Source organism: Haliotis rufescens, unplaced genomic scaffold, assembly GCF_023055435.1.
Source record: "Haliotis rufescens isolate VD_foot unplaced genomic scaffold, xgHalRufe1.0.p SCAF_2, whole genome shotgun sequence".
In the NCBI taxonomy this organism is placed as follows: Eukaryota; Metazoa; Mollusca; class Gastropoda; order Lepetellida; family Haliotidae; genus Haliotis; species Haliotis rufescens.
In genome coordinates, this window is record NW_025963890.1 from 57,637,643 (window position 1) to 57,656,267 (window position 18,625).

The window sequence follows — 18,625 nt, forward strand, 5'->3', positions numbered from 1 at the left end:
ACATCAAGTAGTGGGCAGCAACTAGCATGACTAGGTGGGGCACCTGTTGATGGTTTGGACAGGCTCTCCTTCTACAGGTCCTTGAATGGTCAGTTGTTTGGTCAGATAGCCACTTGAACCTTGGATTACAAATGTGTAGGGACAGCTGGATGGGCTGAACTGATTTGAAGATCTTCAGAAAAACTAGAATGACCATTGGCTTAACTCATATGCTTCACGGTCTGGTGTCCATTTCTACAAAGCTTTCAGCAATATCACAGCAGGGGACGGCAGGAATTGGTTCACAGATTGTAGGGAATCACTCTCAGGTGTGACCAACCACAAAGCTACCCAACAACCATTAATAAATATGTATATGGGGGTCTACAACTACAATGTTAAAGGGGCGGTGGGGTAGCCTAGTGGTAAAAGCGTTTGCTCATCACACTAAAGACCTGGGTTTGATTCCCCACATGGGTACAATGTGTAAAGCCCATTTCTGGTGAAGATCCAGGGAAGAATAGGTCTTCAGCAACCCATGCTTGCTGTAAAAGGCGACTATGCTTGTCATAAGAGGAGACTAATGGAATCGGGTTGTCAGGTTCACTGACTTGGTTGGTGCATGTCATTGATCCCAATTGCGTGGATCGATGCCTATGATATCAATCATTGGATTGTCTGGTCCAGACTCGATTATTTACAGAGAGCAGTTAAACAAACAAAGAAACAAACAAACATTTCTGGAGCTCCTTGCCATGATATTGCTGGAATATTGCTAAAGGCAGCATAAAACCATACTCACTCACTTACTTACTCTCAACATTGAATGGATGGTATGTTAGGACTCTACACAGATGTTCTCCAACTGTATTTGAAAAATTGATTTTTCCATCCTTAAACTTTCCCACCCTTGTGAATAAATGAACTGTTCCGCATACAATATAACACCTATGGATCGAACACAACCACAGCTCGGGAGCTGGTGCACCAGATGCTTGAATAATCATTACGTATTGGCAAACACCCGGCAGACAGAATTTTTTAGATTTGCATAATCAATTAAAATTGATAGTTTTCATTCCCACCCTATGAATATTTTGGGTATTCTGTATCAAACACACAGTGTGCTGTTGGTAGGATTATCTCATCATAATATCAGTAACATTTCCTCAACACCTCAGGAAGTCAAAGCCAATACAATTCCAAATCTAAAACACCCTTGCACTTACCAATGGCTGAAAGAAACTGCTCAAAAGAAGTTAAAGAACACCCAATTCTTTCATATTAGTTTATAGCCATAACATGAATATGAAAGAATCAGGATTTCTTTAACTTCTTTTGTGTAGCATATTGTCAACAACACATGTCTAGTTCTTTCTAATTCAGTGAACAACCCTGATGATTTTTACACATATCTAGCAGAACACTTATCTCAAAGACAATTTAGAGTGGCCTCCCCTTGTTTGACACATGGAAATCCAAATAACACCAAGTAACAATGAACTAGACACACTGACAGTCTTTAGCGACTTTAGCCACTCGTCCAAAGCCCGAGTCTGTTAAACATGTTAAATTTGGGCTTTTAAGCTCAGCTAATAATAGTCCACAGAAAAATACTAAATTCTACTGATAATGATGCTACGAGCCAAGTCAGGGTCAGAGGTCCCGAAACATTTTGGCATAGACTGCAGTGACCACTCAATGACCTTTTACAGAGGGTTAATAGATGGCAAATGGTAAAAGCTGACCACTTGTAATGTTGTAACTGTTATACACAGTAACAATCACTTATGACCAGCAGGGGGATAATGCTATTAACATCCTACATACACTCCCCAACAGGTGTGTATTGCACGTGTAAATATTGCTAGCATCCCAATAGCCTATTTCATCATGTGTTACACACTGCAGACAAAACTATCTGTGTATGATATAAACAACTCAGACACAGACAAGATAAATATATACACATTGACAGGACAGATGTCTTACAAGCCTTTATTGTTTAAGGGGTCTGCTACTGTAAGGTAAACTGAGTAAATCATGGTCAGTATGTATAGTATTGTATAGGTGTCTCTAACATAGGTAGTATCAGCGTTGCTAATTGTGACTCAGGTATCGTTAATTGCAATATAATGTTTCACATCCAAGCTTATTTGTTGGCTATGACTGAGCAGAGTTTTATGTTTCTAGATATACTGCAGTTCTTCATGGTTGGGTGATAAAGAATGGGATCCCACATATTAACCACATGAGGATTCAAACCTGGGAACTTTTTTGAAAAGACTACCCACCACTGTATTTCCTAAATGCAGTATTTCCTAGATAAAGGAGTACTTAAAAATAGGATTTTCCTTTTGTATTGGTCTTCTACAATGTCTACATATCTATTCACAGCTCCAGAAATTGCATCCTTGGTTAACCAAGGTATTATATCTCGATTCTGTTATCGACCGGTGAAGATCCTGGTTAGAATAGGTCTTCAGCAACCGAGGCGACTTTGCTTGTCGTAAGAGGTGACTAACTGGATCGGGTGGTCAGGCTCACTGGCTTAGTTGATGCATGCCACCATATCCCAATTGCGTGGATCGATGCTCATGATGTCAATCACTGGATTGTCCGGTCCAGTCTCGATTTTTTACAGACTGCCGTCACATAACTGGAATACGACTGAGCGCAAACAAACGAAACAAACGATTCTATTTTCAGCCCAATACATATGACATGACCCTCAGTATGGCCATCCAATCAAACTACTGAGCAAGAGAAATTCTGTCCTCAGTTAGAGAGGACAAATAAGTCCCGGGTATCATAATACAATCAAGATGAAGCTCCCTAGACTATCAAGGATGCAGAAACTGGAACTCAATTAGATTTCCTGTACACATCAGTACCAGGACTCGATAAGTCACTGGAATGAGTACGTAATACCACCACAATTTTAAAACCTAATTTCCAAGAAACCAACCGTAAAAAAATGACCAGCGAAATAGAAACTAACAATGAATCTTTCTACTTTCCCCACCCCAATTCTGTTGATGTATCCGATCCAATGTTTGCTCGGGGCATACACCAGTCCAATAACAAGCCATTCAAACTACGAGTGTAGTATTTCAATGGCTGTGACTCATCCGTAACAAATATCCACAACTGTTTGTCTATGTCAAAAAGTGCATTGTGTACTGAAGTGTTTTTATGCCTCTACGTGCCAACCATGAAACCAAACTCACTATATCCAAGAGGTGGGTGTACGGTGCGGTAATGCACCCAGCAACAAACACAATCCCACCCAAAGCTAACAAGCTGTCCAGATTGCAGATGATTAACAACTGTTCACAGGTCGGAGTGACCTTTGCTGATATTTGACTTGTCATCTGTCACCTATGTCTGCACCATCACCTTGTGGTCAGCTATTTGAAAGCTACAACTTAGCACAGTCTAGTCCTGCTATGACTGTGGAATTTATATATTATTTTTTACTAAAAGCCAAGGCAAGTCTAGTTTCCTTGATTCCACAGCAGGAGAGGAAATGTTCTTTTCGAGAGAAAAAATTACAATTATTTTAAAGAAACGTTTTCATAGACTAATATAAGTGTTGCAGCGTTAGAAACTGTCACTTGTCCTGCAGTCCTTGCCAAACTGCCCAATAGTTAAGGTATCATAAGGACTAGTAGAAATTTGCTGTTTTTAGGAGTTTTGCTATATGTTATCACTATATACATAAGGACTAGTGGAATATAACAGTTACGTATTACCCAGTCCAGGCACAGTCCTGTTTGGTAAGTGTTGGAAGGGGGAACTAGCCCTTATACAGAGAGAGAAGCCAATGCTCCTACATCTATGTTGCATGCTATGTTAAACCTATCTTTCCTTATACATGTAACATGACAGTTGACTGCATTGGTAGATTGTATTTTTAGATTGTATTGGTGGATTGTATTAGTTCACTGCTTTGGTAGATTGCATTGGTAGATTGTATAGATTCACTGCATTGGTAGATTGTGTTGGTAGATTGTACAGATTCACTGCATTGGTAGATTGTATAGATTCACTGCATTGGTAGATTGTATTGGTGGATTGTATTAGTTCACTGCATTGGTAGATTGTATTGGTAGATTGTATAGATTCACTGCATTGGTAGATTGTATTGGTAGATTGTATAGATTCACTGCATTGGTAGATTGTATTGGTAGATTGTATAGATTCACTGCATTGGTAGATTGTATTGGTAGATTGTATTGGTGGATTGTATTAGTTCACTGCTTTGGTAGATTGTATAGATTCACTCCATTGGTAGATTGTTTTTGTAGATTGTATGGGTAGATTGCATCCTTTGACTGCATTGGTTAAATTTATTGGTAGAATGCATTGACTGATATTGGTGGATTACAAAAAAGGCTGATGTCATTTGGTGGACTGCACGGACACATTCTAATAATATGGCAATAAAATCACTGTCTGATGATATACTTTCGTTACAAAAAAAATCACATGAGTTCACATCTGATGAAAACCTTGGACCACAATCATAAATACCTCTAAATTGGCATTACAGTAAAAAAACAACTGAATAATTTCCAACATATATTCATAACCTTGCACTAAGAAATTCAAGAAGAAAGTTTGGCACTTATACTTAACATGTTCACACACAGTCTTGACAATCTCCTGTGGATGGGGTAAGATGGTATCATTATGAGAAATAACAGTAACCATGGTAACTATCTTCATGCACCTTCCTACCCTGTGTTATCATCATAATGAAGACAAAACGGTGGAAACAAGGGTAGCACAACGTTATCTAACTTCCAATTTGTCTCAAAATTCAAAAACTAAAGAAAAACGAAAGAGAATCATGGACAAGTTTGAGCAATTACCCAGCATGTGTAAAGTTCATGTACTTCTGTGTTGGATGTAGATATTTCTCTGGTATTATTTTCAGACTGAAGTAATGTGTTAAAACTAAACCAAAGAAGTGATCCAGCAAAATCAAGCCTTTTTTACAACACTTCTCCAATGTCAACTAGATCAATAACATTTGATTGTTTGTTTGTTTGTTTGTTGGTGTTTAACGCCATACTCAGCAGTATTCCAGCTATATGACAGCGGTCTTTAAATAATCAAGAGATATCATGAGCATCGATCCATGCAATTGGGATACGATGACATGCATCAACCAAGTCGTAAGCCTGACCATTCCATTAGTCGCCCCTTATGACAAGCATAGTCACTTTTTATGGCGAGCAGGGTTTGCTGAAGACCTATTCTACTACGGATCCCAATAACATTTTAATTAGAGCTGAAAACCATATCTTAAACTTTACATAAAAAGTTGTTCTGAACCAAAATGGACAATTTTTTAAAAATATTTCAACCAGTTTTACCTTTTCTGAAACATTTTCACAAAGACCGGACAATTTCAACAAATTTATTTTAAAAGTTGACCACCATCCACCAATGACGTTTCCAACTCACACAAGCTCCTATCCAGGCAATTTATACATTCCTTGAAACATTTAAAGGAACATATGACCCTTGCATGATTTCATAACCTGTGCGCTACCACATCAAGATTATGATTCATAGATCGCCAAGCTTGGGTTACCTCTAGGTTCAATACATACCCTACTCAGATAAAAAAAACACTGCCCCACATGCCACCATATCCTGGTAACCCAGCCATGTATTTGTGATAAGCCGTATCGGATATAGCTAATATTTACACCTGTGTAAGCCCTCAAATAATCACCCCAAATCAGGGATATACACACAAACCAGAACCAAATAGTTATGCCTGAGTATCAAACTGTTCCTAGCTCTGTTGAAAAAGTTGGATATCTAATCATGAATAAAATTCCGAGCAGAAGTATACATAATGTTGCCTTGTAAGAGTGAGTAAGTGAGTGAGTATGGTCCTACGAAGCTGTTAGCAATAATTCAGCAATATCACGGTGGACAGAAGAAATGGGCTTCACACATTGTACCCATGTGGAGAATCAAACATGGACCTTCGGCGCCATGAGCAAACGCTTTAACCACCAACACCATTATTCCAAAGTTGTTAAAACACTACTAAAACCTAGATCAGCAAAAGAAATCAAATCTTGGCCACACAAACCTGTGGTTGATAGCATAAGCAGCAAACCCTACTATTGAGGTACAATCAGCTCCCAAAATAATCGTAGCAATAACATGAGACCTATGATAGTCATAGCCAAGTCTCTGAAAATATAATTTTGACAGAAACAAAAAAAAATCATTTAAATTGAAAAGGACCCCCAGTGAACTCTAGACATGCTGGAACCACCGGAACACCCATGACCCTGCTGGTGCATGTGTGAATCACAGGGTTTGAATTAACACCAGGACAGCCAGGCTTCATTTTTAGACAGCATTTACAACCCTCATCCTTATGAAGGCTATTATGAGCAGTCTGTGCACGAACATTTTTTAGTCAATTATCTTGAACTTGGCTCCAAAGCATCATTTTCAGATTGTCGGGTTATTAGATGGACTATTTTTCGCTTAGGATACTAGACCAAACAGAATTTTATGAGAATCCAGCTTCGGTGGAGTGGCTAAAGCCACAGACTGTATGAGTAAGAACTGCGAGACTACACAGTTCTTAGAAGATAGGTTTCGTTTCATACCTTCTAATAATGACTCACCCACCCCTTGTATCAACAATACAACATAATCCAGGCAGTATAAATCTATATGTTCATTACATTGTTCAGAATTACCTATTTTGTATAAAAAAAGGGTGTAAAACTACTTTTGCTTTCATTCACTGATTCCTTTTTTGTTTATTTCAGAGAACTTAACAATGCCTTAGGGTCAAATCTCTTCTCAAAGTATTCTAAGGCAACCTGTCAACTTGGCAAAATATGTTTCAATAAAACTCTACGTTGCTAATACATCATATGCATACACTTGTAACACCTTTTCTCCTCCTAGCATAATACAATAACAAAGTTGCACTCAAAAGTAGCCTGTAGTGGTTAATTTATGCCCGATTAGAGTAACCACTTCTTCAGATAGCATACCTGAGGAGGCACATTGTGTTGCCCAGGGCGAATCAAGATTCTTTCATGGTTGACTTGCCATGTAGTCGCCAGAATTGCTGATCTAGGAGTCATGGTCGACAACAAGTCATTTTGCAGCAGATTAATCTTATTATGTATAAGATCAAGTTTTTTCCCGTTTTTCAGCGTTAAAATACATGTGATTTTACTCATGTACTGATTTAAACAATGGTTATCTTTATAAAGAAAGTCACTACATGGCTGAAATATAGCCAATGATGTTAATTTTCAACTTACCGTCGAACAAAGAAAAAACATAACTGAAAATTTTGATCAAGTTATGGTTGGCAAATATCCAGGAATGAACTGACCAGTTAGTGACCTAATGACACCGACAATACCGAAATCGGTGGACAAACATCAAGCTTACCCTACGTCAATCAAACCATTAGACCGACCAATTACAGGGCCATGCTTACCTGACAGGCAATATTGACAGAACTGTTTTCGCCTCAAACAGTATTGACAGTCGTCACAAAAATAAAAGTGAAATATCCAACCCTACTCGACAACCATTACCCACTTAACCTTATGAACTGTGTCGTGAGTCTCACTAGTTCTCACAAGTGTCGACAAGCAAAGCCATGTTACAACACTATGTCAATCGCTTGTCCCTGTCAATAACTGGGAGCATATTGATTGTGGTTGATGATGAATCATGTTAATGACTGTAGCATTCCTCTGCAGGAAACACTGCAAGATCTGGCACTGCGAGTAAGTGAATGTTGTTTATTGCCTAGTCAGCAATATTTGAACAGTTTTATGAGTGAGTGAGTGAGTGAGTGAGTGAGTGAGTGAGTGAGTGAGTGAGGTTTTACGCCGCTTTTAGCAATATTCCAGCAATATCACGGCGGGGGACACCAGAAATGGGCTTCACACATTGTACCCATGTCGGGAATCGAACCCAGGTCTTCGGCGAGACGAGCGAACGCTTTAACCACAAGGCTACCCGACCGCCCCACTGAACAGTTTTATGATGTCGGTCTGTATATGATCAATCTGGACTAACTAAACCAGACACTGACAGTATGAGCAACGATACAAGCCATGGCGGCACAATGAGACACAAGCAGTCAAATCTGGACAGGTGAGGTGAGGTGAGGTGAGGTGAGGTGAGGTGAGGTGAGGTGAGGTGAAATAACGTCGCGTTCAAGATTATTGCACTTATATAGCAAAGTATCAGTGTGTCTGGACTAATGCAGATTTTATAGTGCTAGCCCACTGAGATACCATGCTGTAGTTTAACATGAATACCCCACAGACACAATATACTGACTCCAAACCGACCAGTCCTTGTTTTAGTCCCTTAACGCTGAGCGCCAGGCAGGATAACAACAATCTATACTGAAACATCGCCTTAACAGAAATTAAGGAAGTAGTTATCCATAAATTGTGTCTACTTTGTCATCCGTCAACGTCTAAGTAATGCCTATCAAACAATTCAATGCAATACAAGTCATAAAAAGCTATAACATTAGTTATAGCTTAAATGTACACATAAACATGAATATGAAAATTTATCAGTCAAATCTGGAAATTTTGAATGGCATTTGAAGCCAAATACATGTAGATGCCTCTGAGCAGGTCTAGACAAATTCCTGAGCATTCATACCTCTTAGAATTGAACTAAATAGCCTCAACAATAATTATCATGGCAGACACTCATAATTAGGAAATGAGCTTATTGGATAAAACATTACAAGCTTCTCTGGGATCAAATTGTTATTTCAATTCATCTGAACAATCTGGAATCCAAACACTGGAAAATCATTAAAACATTCTTTTCACTGGATGGTGACAAATCTCAGGAATCCTATTCACAGACAAAGCAAAATCTCCCTGTAATCCCTGCTTGAAACATGTCGGTATAGCAGGACCACTGTCATCCATTCAGAAATGCCTCGAAAAAGATTTTAGAGAAATTCCCACTTGGGTGAAATATACCTTTGCCCATGTGTGACCTAAATCCCGACCTACGGAGCTAATACCTGCACAGACCTTAACGTGTTAGCGAAGATCAGAGATAATTGGGCTTCACTCTCACCTAGTACTGAGTGAGTCATTCTGTAGAGGACACCTTAAAGAGTGGTTACACAGTTTCACATAAGCCTCATTATCAGTGGTACATTGTGCATCTTGAAGAAACTGCTAATAGAAAAATTCTGATTTTTAATTGCTGACTCGACAGCTATAGTATTTCACCAGCTAAATCATGATATATAGGCAATATAAATAGTACCACTTCAGTAATTAAGGGCTTTAAAAACTTTTTCGATAATAGAGCCTAGGCCTGGTGTTTTCTGTTAAGAAACCTGTTATATACAACAGAAGAATATACACTGGCATGGCCTTTGTAGGGAGTGCTCACAAGATTATGGAGCAGGGCATATAATATGGTGAATATGGTAATTCAATAATGAATTACAGAATTATTAAACAAACTCTTGAAATCATAAATGAACGAGATTTACCAAACCGTACCTATGTACATAGTTGGATAAAAATGCAAGAATTATCAAAAACATGCAAGTCTTCAAACTAATCTTTTAACAAGAAAAAAAAGAATCTTGACGCTGACACTGATGTTCTGACAAAGGAGATTAACTTTCATAGAGTTGTTTTTTGATAAAAACCAAATTCATTTCAATTCAAGATAAAACACCTTCTGAGTTTGACAAACTCAATTTACAGAGGATGGATAACTAACAGAAACTCTCCATCAGAGATAGACTACACCCGACCGAGGATGAAAATGTCTCTGTTGCCCGTTGCAGCAACAATCTGTTGATGAACCCCCTCCATTCGTCATTACTTGCGACTTTTTTAATTCACTTGTTGAGACAACTTAAAAGAACCCACACTGAAAATGTGTTTGACATTTGAACGCTCAGGAAATACATTCAGATTCTAAATATCTACCATTCTTGTTGTGTTAATTTGTACATTTCTGCTTCTAATGTGACTCAAGTCCCCTAAAAAGGACTTCAAAGTCAGGCGTTAATTTTAACCTGAGGATCATCAATTTCAACGTCAAAATCCAGGCTCGTCGTTGGAAATCTTTTCAGCCATATTTGGTCAGAGCAAATCACATCACCACCATGAAAGGATTACAAATTCTGTTCGCAACTGACGAGGGCTGGATGAGAACGACAGAAAACGTCATCCAATCAGACATGTTTGCACGTCGGTTTCATGTAAATAGCAGAAGGTTCCCAAGAGCTGTTTTCGTCCCCATTGCAAGGTGTGTCTGCTTGCTAACAGGGGGCGCTGTGTATGTTTCTGTGTCATGGATGAGCTGCAAAATGTCACCAGACTCGTGCAACAGCTAAAGTAACAGCTTGTCAGCAATACTCACCTTTAATAAATGCTTATTGACCCATTTTGTAAATGTCTTCTTCTGAACAGCGTCTCGCTGGTCTGAAACAGAAATCAACAGACCATTTGAGAATGGAGTCAAATTTAATTCAGAGAAGGAAGGAGGCAGTGTCTTTTAAAATTCTGTTCTGCCACAGCTGGGTAAAGATACACAGTTTTCAAATAGTCAAACACCCTGCGGAGATGAATGTTGGACGTTAACTCAATGTATATGGACACAAAAGCTGGGGCACAGATGGGATCAGCAAATGAGTTGACTTTGAAAGTGCATTTTGGCTTCTGCCGTGAACAATTTCCTTTGAAAAACAAACGGCCTTAACCGTGGTACTCGTGAAATAAAACATGAGCTTCTTTGTGTTCATGAAGCATGCAGTAAAAATGTTCATCCATTAAACTCCCCATGGCATTTTTAAGCTTGTAATTAAAATTAAACTTTCAAATACAAACTACTTTCATAAACATAACCAGACTTAGAAAAGGGAAGTCATGCCAATGAGAGATATTCCTGCTACTTTGGCTGCAGACACAAACATTGCCTTGATGATGAATGTACACTTGCATAGTGCCAAGTTCACTCAACCCAATACAGCATACACTAACTATATGTTTCGCTCAGCGCAAGTTTTCTCATCTCCGTTGTTGGAGCTCTTACACTATACAGTGCATAGTGAATCATTGATGAGTTTATGAGTTTACAAAATTACGCTGGAAAGTCGACATGCCCCATTAAACCATCAAACTCTTAATTCAAATACATATAGCAAACTTCAAACACCGAGACATTTCACACCCAAGCCCTTCATTTTAGTGTGGAAATGAACCCTGGCCTTTGGCATGATGAGCAAACACTTTAACCACTAGGCTCCCCTGCTCCCCCTTAGTTTGAACACTGGATAGTATTACCTGATAGTAAGTGTGAGTGTAACTTTCTCCCAGCAATAACAGTCAATATACTGTCTTTGACATTCGTCAACAAATATTTTTAATTTATATCGGAAGCTGAGTAAGTAAATCTGACCCATTGACTGCAGCAATAATGGCGTTAGCGTTGTGAGCATACTTCAACGGATGGACTGTAGCATATTACAAATATCCCTTTTTTATTATTATTATGTACAGATTAAAATAATAAATGCAGCAAAGAGGGTTTGGGTGATCCTGGCACAATCAGGCTGGTTAGGCTCATCATCAGCCCAGGGTCCTTGCCCCCTCTACACGCAGCCCAGACAGAGAATGGGACTTCCCCCAGGAAGCGCTGCCTAGTCAAACCCACCCAGAACTTTTCGGAGAATGTGAAGACTTCCAAACACTGCAGCCTTCTGCATTACCCAGATTGTCAGAAGGGCTGTATTCCTGGTAGCAAACCCAGGTACTCTCCCAATGTCAGTCAACAGATTGGAAGGTACCAAACCTAACAATGGGGAGTTGGACAACTTGGTTAATTACAAAATTACATATTGTTCGAAAGTACAACTCAATGTCACAATGAGGAAACAAACATTTTTGTGTGATCAATGTCGGCTACATGTCGGCCATCAGGCAGTGTCAGCATGACAGCAGTCAATGACCTAGATCCATCCTAGCTGCAGATGAACATATGACATTGACGTGACAGGTGCCCTGGTGTGTGTGTCAGTCAGTGTAATAGTCACATCACCTAATTGTCCTTGCATAATCAGACCCATCTATCACCATCCTACTTCTCCTGGTTGTATGGGAGGCATGACAGGGCTGTGCACATCATGCATCGCTGGATCCAAGGAATCTGTCGCGTAATATACTACCAAAATAAAGTTAAAGAACACACGATTCTTTCACATAACTACAGTAAACTACAGTTATAACAAACTCAAAGGGACCACTTATTTTAGTTTGGAGTAGCCGTAGTTCGTTATAAGCATAAAACAGCAAATGTCCGGAACTAAAAGTTTGTTATATCGGTCAGTTCGTTATAAGCGTGTTCGTTATAAACATAGTTTACTGTATAGTTAATCTGTCGTGTAATACACTACTAAAATAAAGTTAAAGAACACCTGATTTTTCATATAACTATAGTTGATCAGTTAATAACACCTGATTCTTTCATATAACTATAGTTGATCAGTTAATAAGACCTGATTCTTTCATATAACAATAGTTGATCAGTTAATAACACCTGATTCTTTCATATAACTATAGTGATCAGTTGGTAACACCTGAATTTTTCATTCTTTCATATGCTATGACAGATAAACCATATAATATGAAAAACTCAGGTGTTCCTTAACTTCTTTAGAGCAGTATATGTTGTTATAATTCCATATATTAAGTCTGTAAGTGAGAAAAGGGGGTTTGATGCCCATGTCAGATGTTCTAAAAACTTAAGTTTGATAACCTGGATGAGATAAACCAGATATTGCGAGGTGCAATCTATGCTATTCAGAACGACATACAATCAGCCAGATAAAGCCTGGACCCGTTATACCAATGGTTGATATTGCGAGCACCAAACCATGTTTTTGGGTACACCATTGTAACCACACAATCCTCATTAATGGATGCTGCTGATCAACATGGGATACTGTAGACCTATTATGCTACAGAATCACAAAGGGCTTTCCTGCTTTTTCAGAATGTTTATTTTTCAATTGCCATTTACCGTATTCGACGTAATAAGTGCTCCGCTCTAATAAGCGCCAACGGCAATTTTTGCTAATATATTGGCCAGTAAACAATCCCAATTGGCATATCGTTTGATCAATGTACACAAGACTTATTTATTAGCTTATAATACTCACTCGTGTGTTATATGCACACTTAATTATGGGCAATTACATTCTGGAGAAATATATTTGTCGTACATAAACATTTCAGGCTGTCAGCATAAACCATGAAATTTTTCTTTCAACTCTGTTTTTTTCACCAAAATGATATTCTAAGCCCCCTATTTCTAATTTTGAGAGCGGCCTGGGCGCTTATTACGTCGAATACGGTAACACAATTGTACCTTTAAATTTTCACCGTAACACTCAAAGTTTCCTGGGTTATATGTCAAGTAATAACACTAGCATGTTGCGTAACTTTTGACTATCAGCATATCTCAAACAATATCTGGTTTATACACCACCAAATTCTACACGATGTTCAGATAACAATATGTCACTTCCCGATTCAGTCATATTGCAAGGCTGATACTTCTGTATCTCTAAATCAAATCTACATATTGGTCAAGATGTGTCACGAGGGGCACTTGGTCTACCCTGTCAGTGGGTTCTCACAAGTGCCACATGTGACCTAGATTTTGGCTGTCCTAATTGGTGTGTATGTATGTATGTATGTATGTATGTATGTATGTATGTATGTATGTATGTGTATGTATGTATGTATGTATGTATGTATGTATGTATGTATGTATATCTACATGACATACATTTCTCTGTACATGACATACTTCACTGTGTACACGACATACTTCACTGTGTACATGACATACTTCACTGTGTACATGACATACATTTCTCTGTACATGACATACTTCACTGTGTACACGACATACTTCACTGTGTACACGACATACTTCACTGTGTACATGACATACATTTCTCTGTACATGACATACTTCACTGTGTACACGACATACTTCACTGTGTACATGACATACTTCACTGTGTACATGACATACTTCACTGTGTACATGACGTACTTCACTGTGTACATGACGTACTTCACTGTGTACATGACATACTTCACTGTGTACATGACGTACTTCACTGTGTACATGACGTACTTCACTGTGTACATGACGTACTTCACTGTGTACATGACATACATTTCTCTGTACATGACATACTTCACTGTGTACATGACGTACTTCACTGTGTACATGACATACTTCACTGTGTACATGACGTACTTCACTGTGTACATGACATACTTCACTGTGAACATGACGAATTCCAATTTACATAACATCAGTTCCATGACATTAAACACAGACTTCCAGCATCGTCTCAAGTACATCAATGGAGAAATCGTAATGTCATCAAGGTAACAGATTTGGGCTACCTTTCCGCAAATACTTAATTTAATATTACCAATACATCATTGAATTCTCTTTCATTACAGTAGACATATGTGTCATTATTTATCTACATTAATGTCAAACTGTGAGATGTGCGTTTGATGAACATGCCTCTTAAATCAAATATTTGTTGTTAAATGACATTGAAATGTCAAACCAACCCTTTATTATCTACATATCTCACAACAACTATTTAAAACTACCATTAGACTTTATCATTCAGGGCAGTGCAGCGTTAGAAATTGGCACTAGTCCTATAGTCCTTGCCAAAGTGCCCAATGGTAAAGGTATCTTAGGACTAGTAGAAATTTGTCCTTTTTAAGGGTTTTGCTATATGTTATCATTATAAGGACTAGTGGATGAAAACTGTTAGTTTCTAACCCTGCAGTGTATGTGTATTTTTATCTTATTTAAATGTTACTGACTTCATAGTGCAATACAAGGTGTTTTTATATACGTATTTATGTGTGGATATTGTGTGGGTTGTGAGTGGGAGGTGGGATGGGTATAGATTAGTCCGGGTCGTTGCAAATACTTTTAAAACTGGTTCTCAATAAATATTAAGTCAACACAGCCATGAACTGCATACAAGCCCATACACAAGTGGCTGGTTCATCATGACCTTAAAGCAACACTCATGCTCGGAATACCTGCATAGTTCAGATTCTTATATGATGCACAACATCCAATTGAATTACATCCAAAATGATAACAGCCTATAGAACTTCTTCACCTCATCTTTATAGGAATTTTAAAACTTTACTTCTTAACAACTAAGTGGCCCATTATTATCCACATTCAGCTCCTTGTTAGATTAGGTCACATTCTTACAAAACTTCATTTTCGTTAACATTGCGCTTACATGATTTCCGTATTCAACGTAATAAGCGCCCCGCTCTAATAAGTGCATACAGCGATATTTGCTTATACCGTATTCGACGTTATAAGCACCCTTGGCATTATTTGCTAATATATTGGACAGTGAACAATCCTAATTAGCACCCTTTCCAATTGAACAATGTACACAAGACTTATTTATTTGAGTATAATACGCACTCCTGTGTAATATGCACACTAAATTATGGGCAATTACATTCTGGAAAAATATATCTGTCGTACATAAACATTTCAGGCTGTCAGCATAAACCACGAAATTTATCTTTCAACTCTGTTTTTTTTTCACCATAATAATATTCTAATAAGAGCCCCCTATTTCTAATTTTGAGAGCACTTATTACATCGAATACGGTATTCTTCATAATCTTAACAAAGTGCAATATGCTCTCACAACAATTGCCAACAGAGACACAAGGTCACCATGACCTTTCTGGCCCCAACAATCACTAGTGACGATCTACACCATGTATACAAGAATTACTGGAAACATAAACCTAGATTTCTCAGATATACTCTACAATTAGTAATTACTACAAAGATCATGCGCATGACAAGACTACAATCAAGTGTGTTGAGAATTCTGGACGTGGCGTATGATTAATTGTGAAATTGACAACCCTTATCAGATGTAGATAACAATGTGTTCAGGGAAGCATTGTGGACATGTGTGTGTCATCCCTCATTGAGTTCCGTGATCCAATATGGGGTGAGGTTAGGTCAGAAATGGGTTTACGTCGCGTTCCAAGCTTACTGCACTGACAGTGACATGCCTGAACGTATGTTTGTGTGGCTGCTTGTAATAGTCTGGAATCTATGTCGGATTCAGGGTAGAAACTAACATTATCAGTCCAGTAGTCCTTATAATGATAACATATAGCAGAACCCTTCAAAAATGGCAAATTTCTACAAGTCGAAACTTTAACTATTGAGCAGTTTGGCAAGGACTATGGGACTATAATGCCAATTTTTAACGTTTTATAGTGCTAGCCCACTGAGATACCATACAGTTGTTTAGCATGGATACCCCCCACTGAGACATTAGACCGACCAGTCCTTGTTTTGCCCTTAAATGCTGAGAGCCAAGCAAGGTAACAACAAGTACCATCTTTTAACGTCTTTTGGGAAAATGATGACATGATTTCATCGCCATTAGAAACTTGTAAAAGTGCAATAGTCTCAAGAACAACTTTGTAGTGGTGAAGTGAGTAGTGAGTGAGTTTGGTTCAATGCTCTTGTAAACAGTTTTTCGGTAATATTACTTCGTGTTGGCTTGATGTCTGAGGAAAGCCAAAAGTGATGCAGGTCTAAGACATTTACCACAGAGACGTGGTGTTACCAAACCTTGAAACGTAATCAAGGTGAATCTTGGATTTGAACCCCCGATCATTGGATTCTGGATGCCTGAGGGGAATTAACACAGCACAAAATGTTGCAGCAGCTTGGTCTACTGGGCCACCTGCGCCCCCTACTAGTTAAGATAAACCAGAGGAATTATGAAAACTTGGAAGGTTTTCCTATACCATGCATCTATAATCATAATCACCGTTGATTTTGAATATTTATCTGTAAATGAAATTTAATAGTATCTCTTTATAACTTTAAAAAAACATATTCCTTGACCCATGAAGAACCGGTGAGTGAGTGAGTGAGTGAGTATGGTTTTACGCCGCTTTTAGCAATATTCCAGCAACATCACGGCGGGGGACACCAGAAATGGGCTTCACACATTGTACCCATGTCGGGAATCGAACCCGGGTCTTCGGCGTGACGAGCGAACGAAGAACCGGTGAAGAATAGGTCTTCAGCAACCCATTCTTGGCATAAAAGGCAACCTTGTTTGTCGTAAGAGGCGACTAACGGGATCGGGTGGTCAGGCTCGCTAACTTGGTTGATGCATGTCATCGTATCCCAATTGCATGGATCGATGCTCATGATGTCAATCACTGGATTGTATGGTCCAGACTCAATTATTTACAGGCCGCTGTCATATAGCCGGAATATTGCTGTGTGCGGCATTAAACAAGAAACAAGCAAACATTACAAAGCACCAGAGAGACACTGCAGTATGAATGATTAGATTGACTAAATATTACAATGTCAGAAAGTGCTTGTGTTGCATTGTTCTGCAATCTTTCAAATGATGTAATACACTATGGCATGTAACCCTGAGACTAGAACATTGCCTAGAGTATATTAATTTCAAATGTTTGAAATGAACAAGACATGCTGATCAATAAAGACCTCGGCATATGGCGAAAATATGCTGCGTCATCTGCAGCACAGACTGCAATAAGCAGTAATCAGAATATAGGGCATCAAGTTTGAGTTTGCAACATAACGAAGTAATTTCAAAGGGAGGTGGGCATGCTACTGATGCATTATGAAAGTGTGTATCAAGTTGCAACCATGGTATATCAAGACCTTCTGAAAGGCCATTATTCGACCCTAAATATCCAGCAAATGTAAAAATTTCCAAATTGGAATTAAAATTTGCCCAATTCATATTGGTATAATTATATTAAGTGAGTGAGTTGGGTTTAATGCCGCTTTTAACAGTATTCCAGTTATATCGCAGCGTGTCAGCTTAATGTGGGAGGAAAGCCTAAAGTTAAGCAGGTCTCGGACGTTTACCACTTCGGTGAAACCCACGAGCACGGGTATGGTGCTGACAAACCAAGAAACATAATCGGGGGTTCCTGGGATTCGAACCTACAATCATAGGTTTCTGGTGTGCCCAAGGGACTCAACCCTGCACAGCAAATCACGGCGCCTTAGACAACTGGGCCACCCGTGCCCCCTGGTATAATTATAACTAATGTTAGGTCCAGGGTCGATTCCCACATGGGGGTTACAATATGTCAAGGTCATTTCTGGTATCCCCTGCCAGGATATTTGCTGGAATATCACTCACTCACTCACTCACTCACTCACCGGGCAACTCAAGAATATTGAATGCATAAATATACAATTTTTTCACTGTCAATTCTTCCAAAAGTCCTCCATGTCTATTGTAACCCTCCCATATGTCAAACCACTCTGTAATCAAAGACTCTCATGGATTTTAACAATTTTCTCAAGGGAAGTTGCCAATTTACATCACATCCCAGCAAATTTCTGACAAAACAACTCATTTCCTCCAGCGTCACCAAACACCAGTGCTGGTCATCATGGGTGCTCACAGTGCACAGTCCTCTAGCAGGGCCAACTGTGTCAACTGGCGACCTTGCCC

The 18,625-nt window shown here is 38.8% G+C and overlaps 1 protein-coding gene across 12 annotated transcripts in view; it reads right to left on the bottom strand.

Annotated features, from left to right (window-relative positions):
• The window catches only part of LOC124141427 (microtubule-actin cross-linking factor 1, isoforms 1/2/3/5-like), a 261,785-nt gene that overhangs the window by 209,712 nt on the left and 33,448 nt on the right, over nucleotides 1-18,625 (bottom strand). For all 12 annotated transcript variants that reach the window (XM_046509482.2, XM_046509497.2, XM_046509473.2 and 9 more), the window contains one exon: nucleotides 10,420-10,481. In XM_046509482.2, the coding sequence (XP_046365438.2) occupies nucleotides 10,420-10,481 (62 nt within the window). The remainder of the gene's footprint in view (nucleotides 1-10,419; nucleotides 10,482-18,625) is intronic.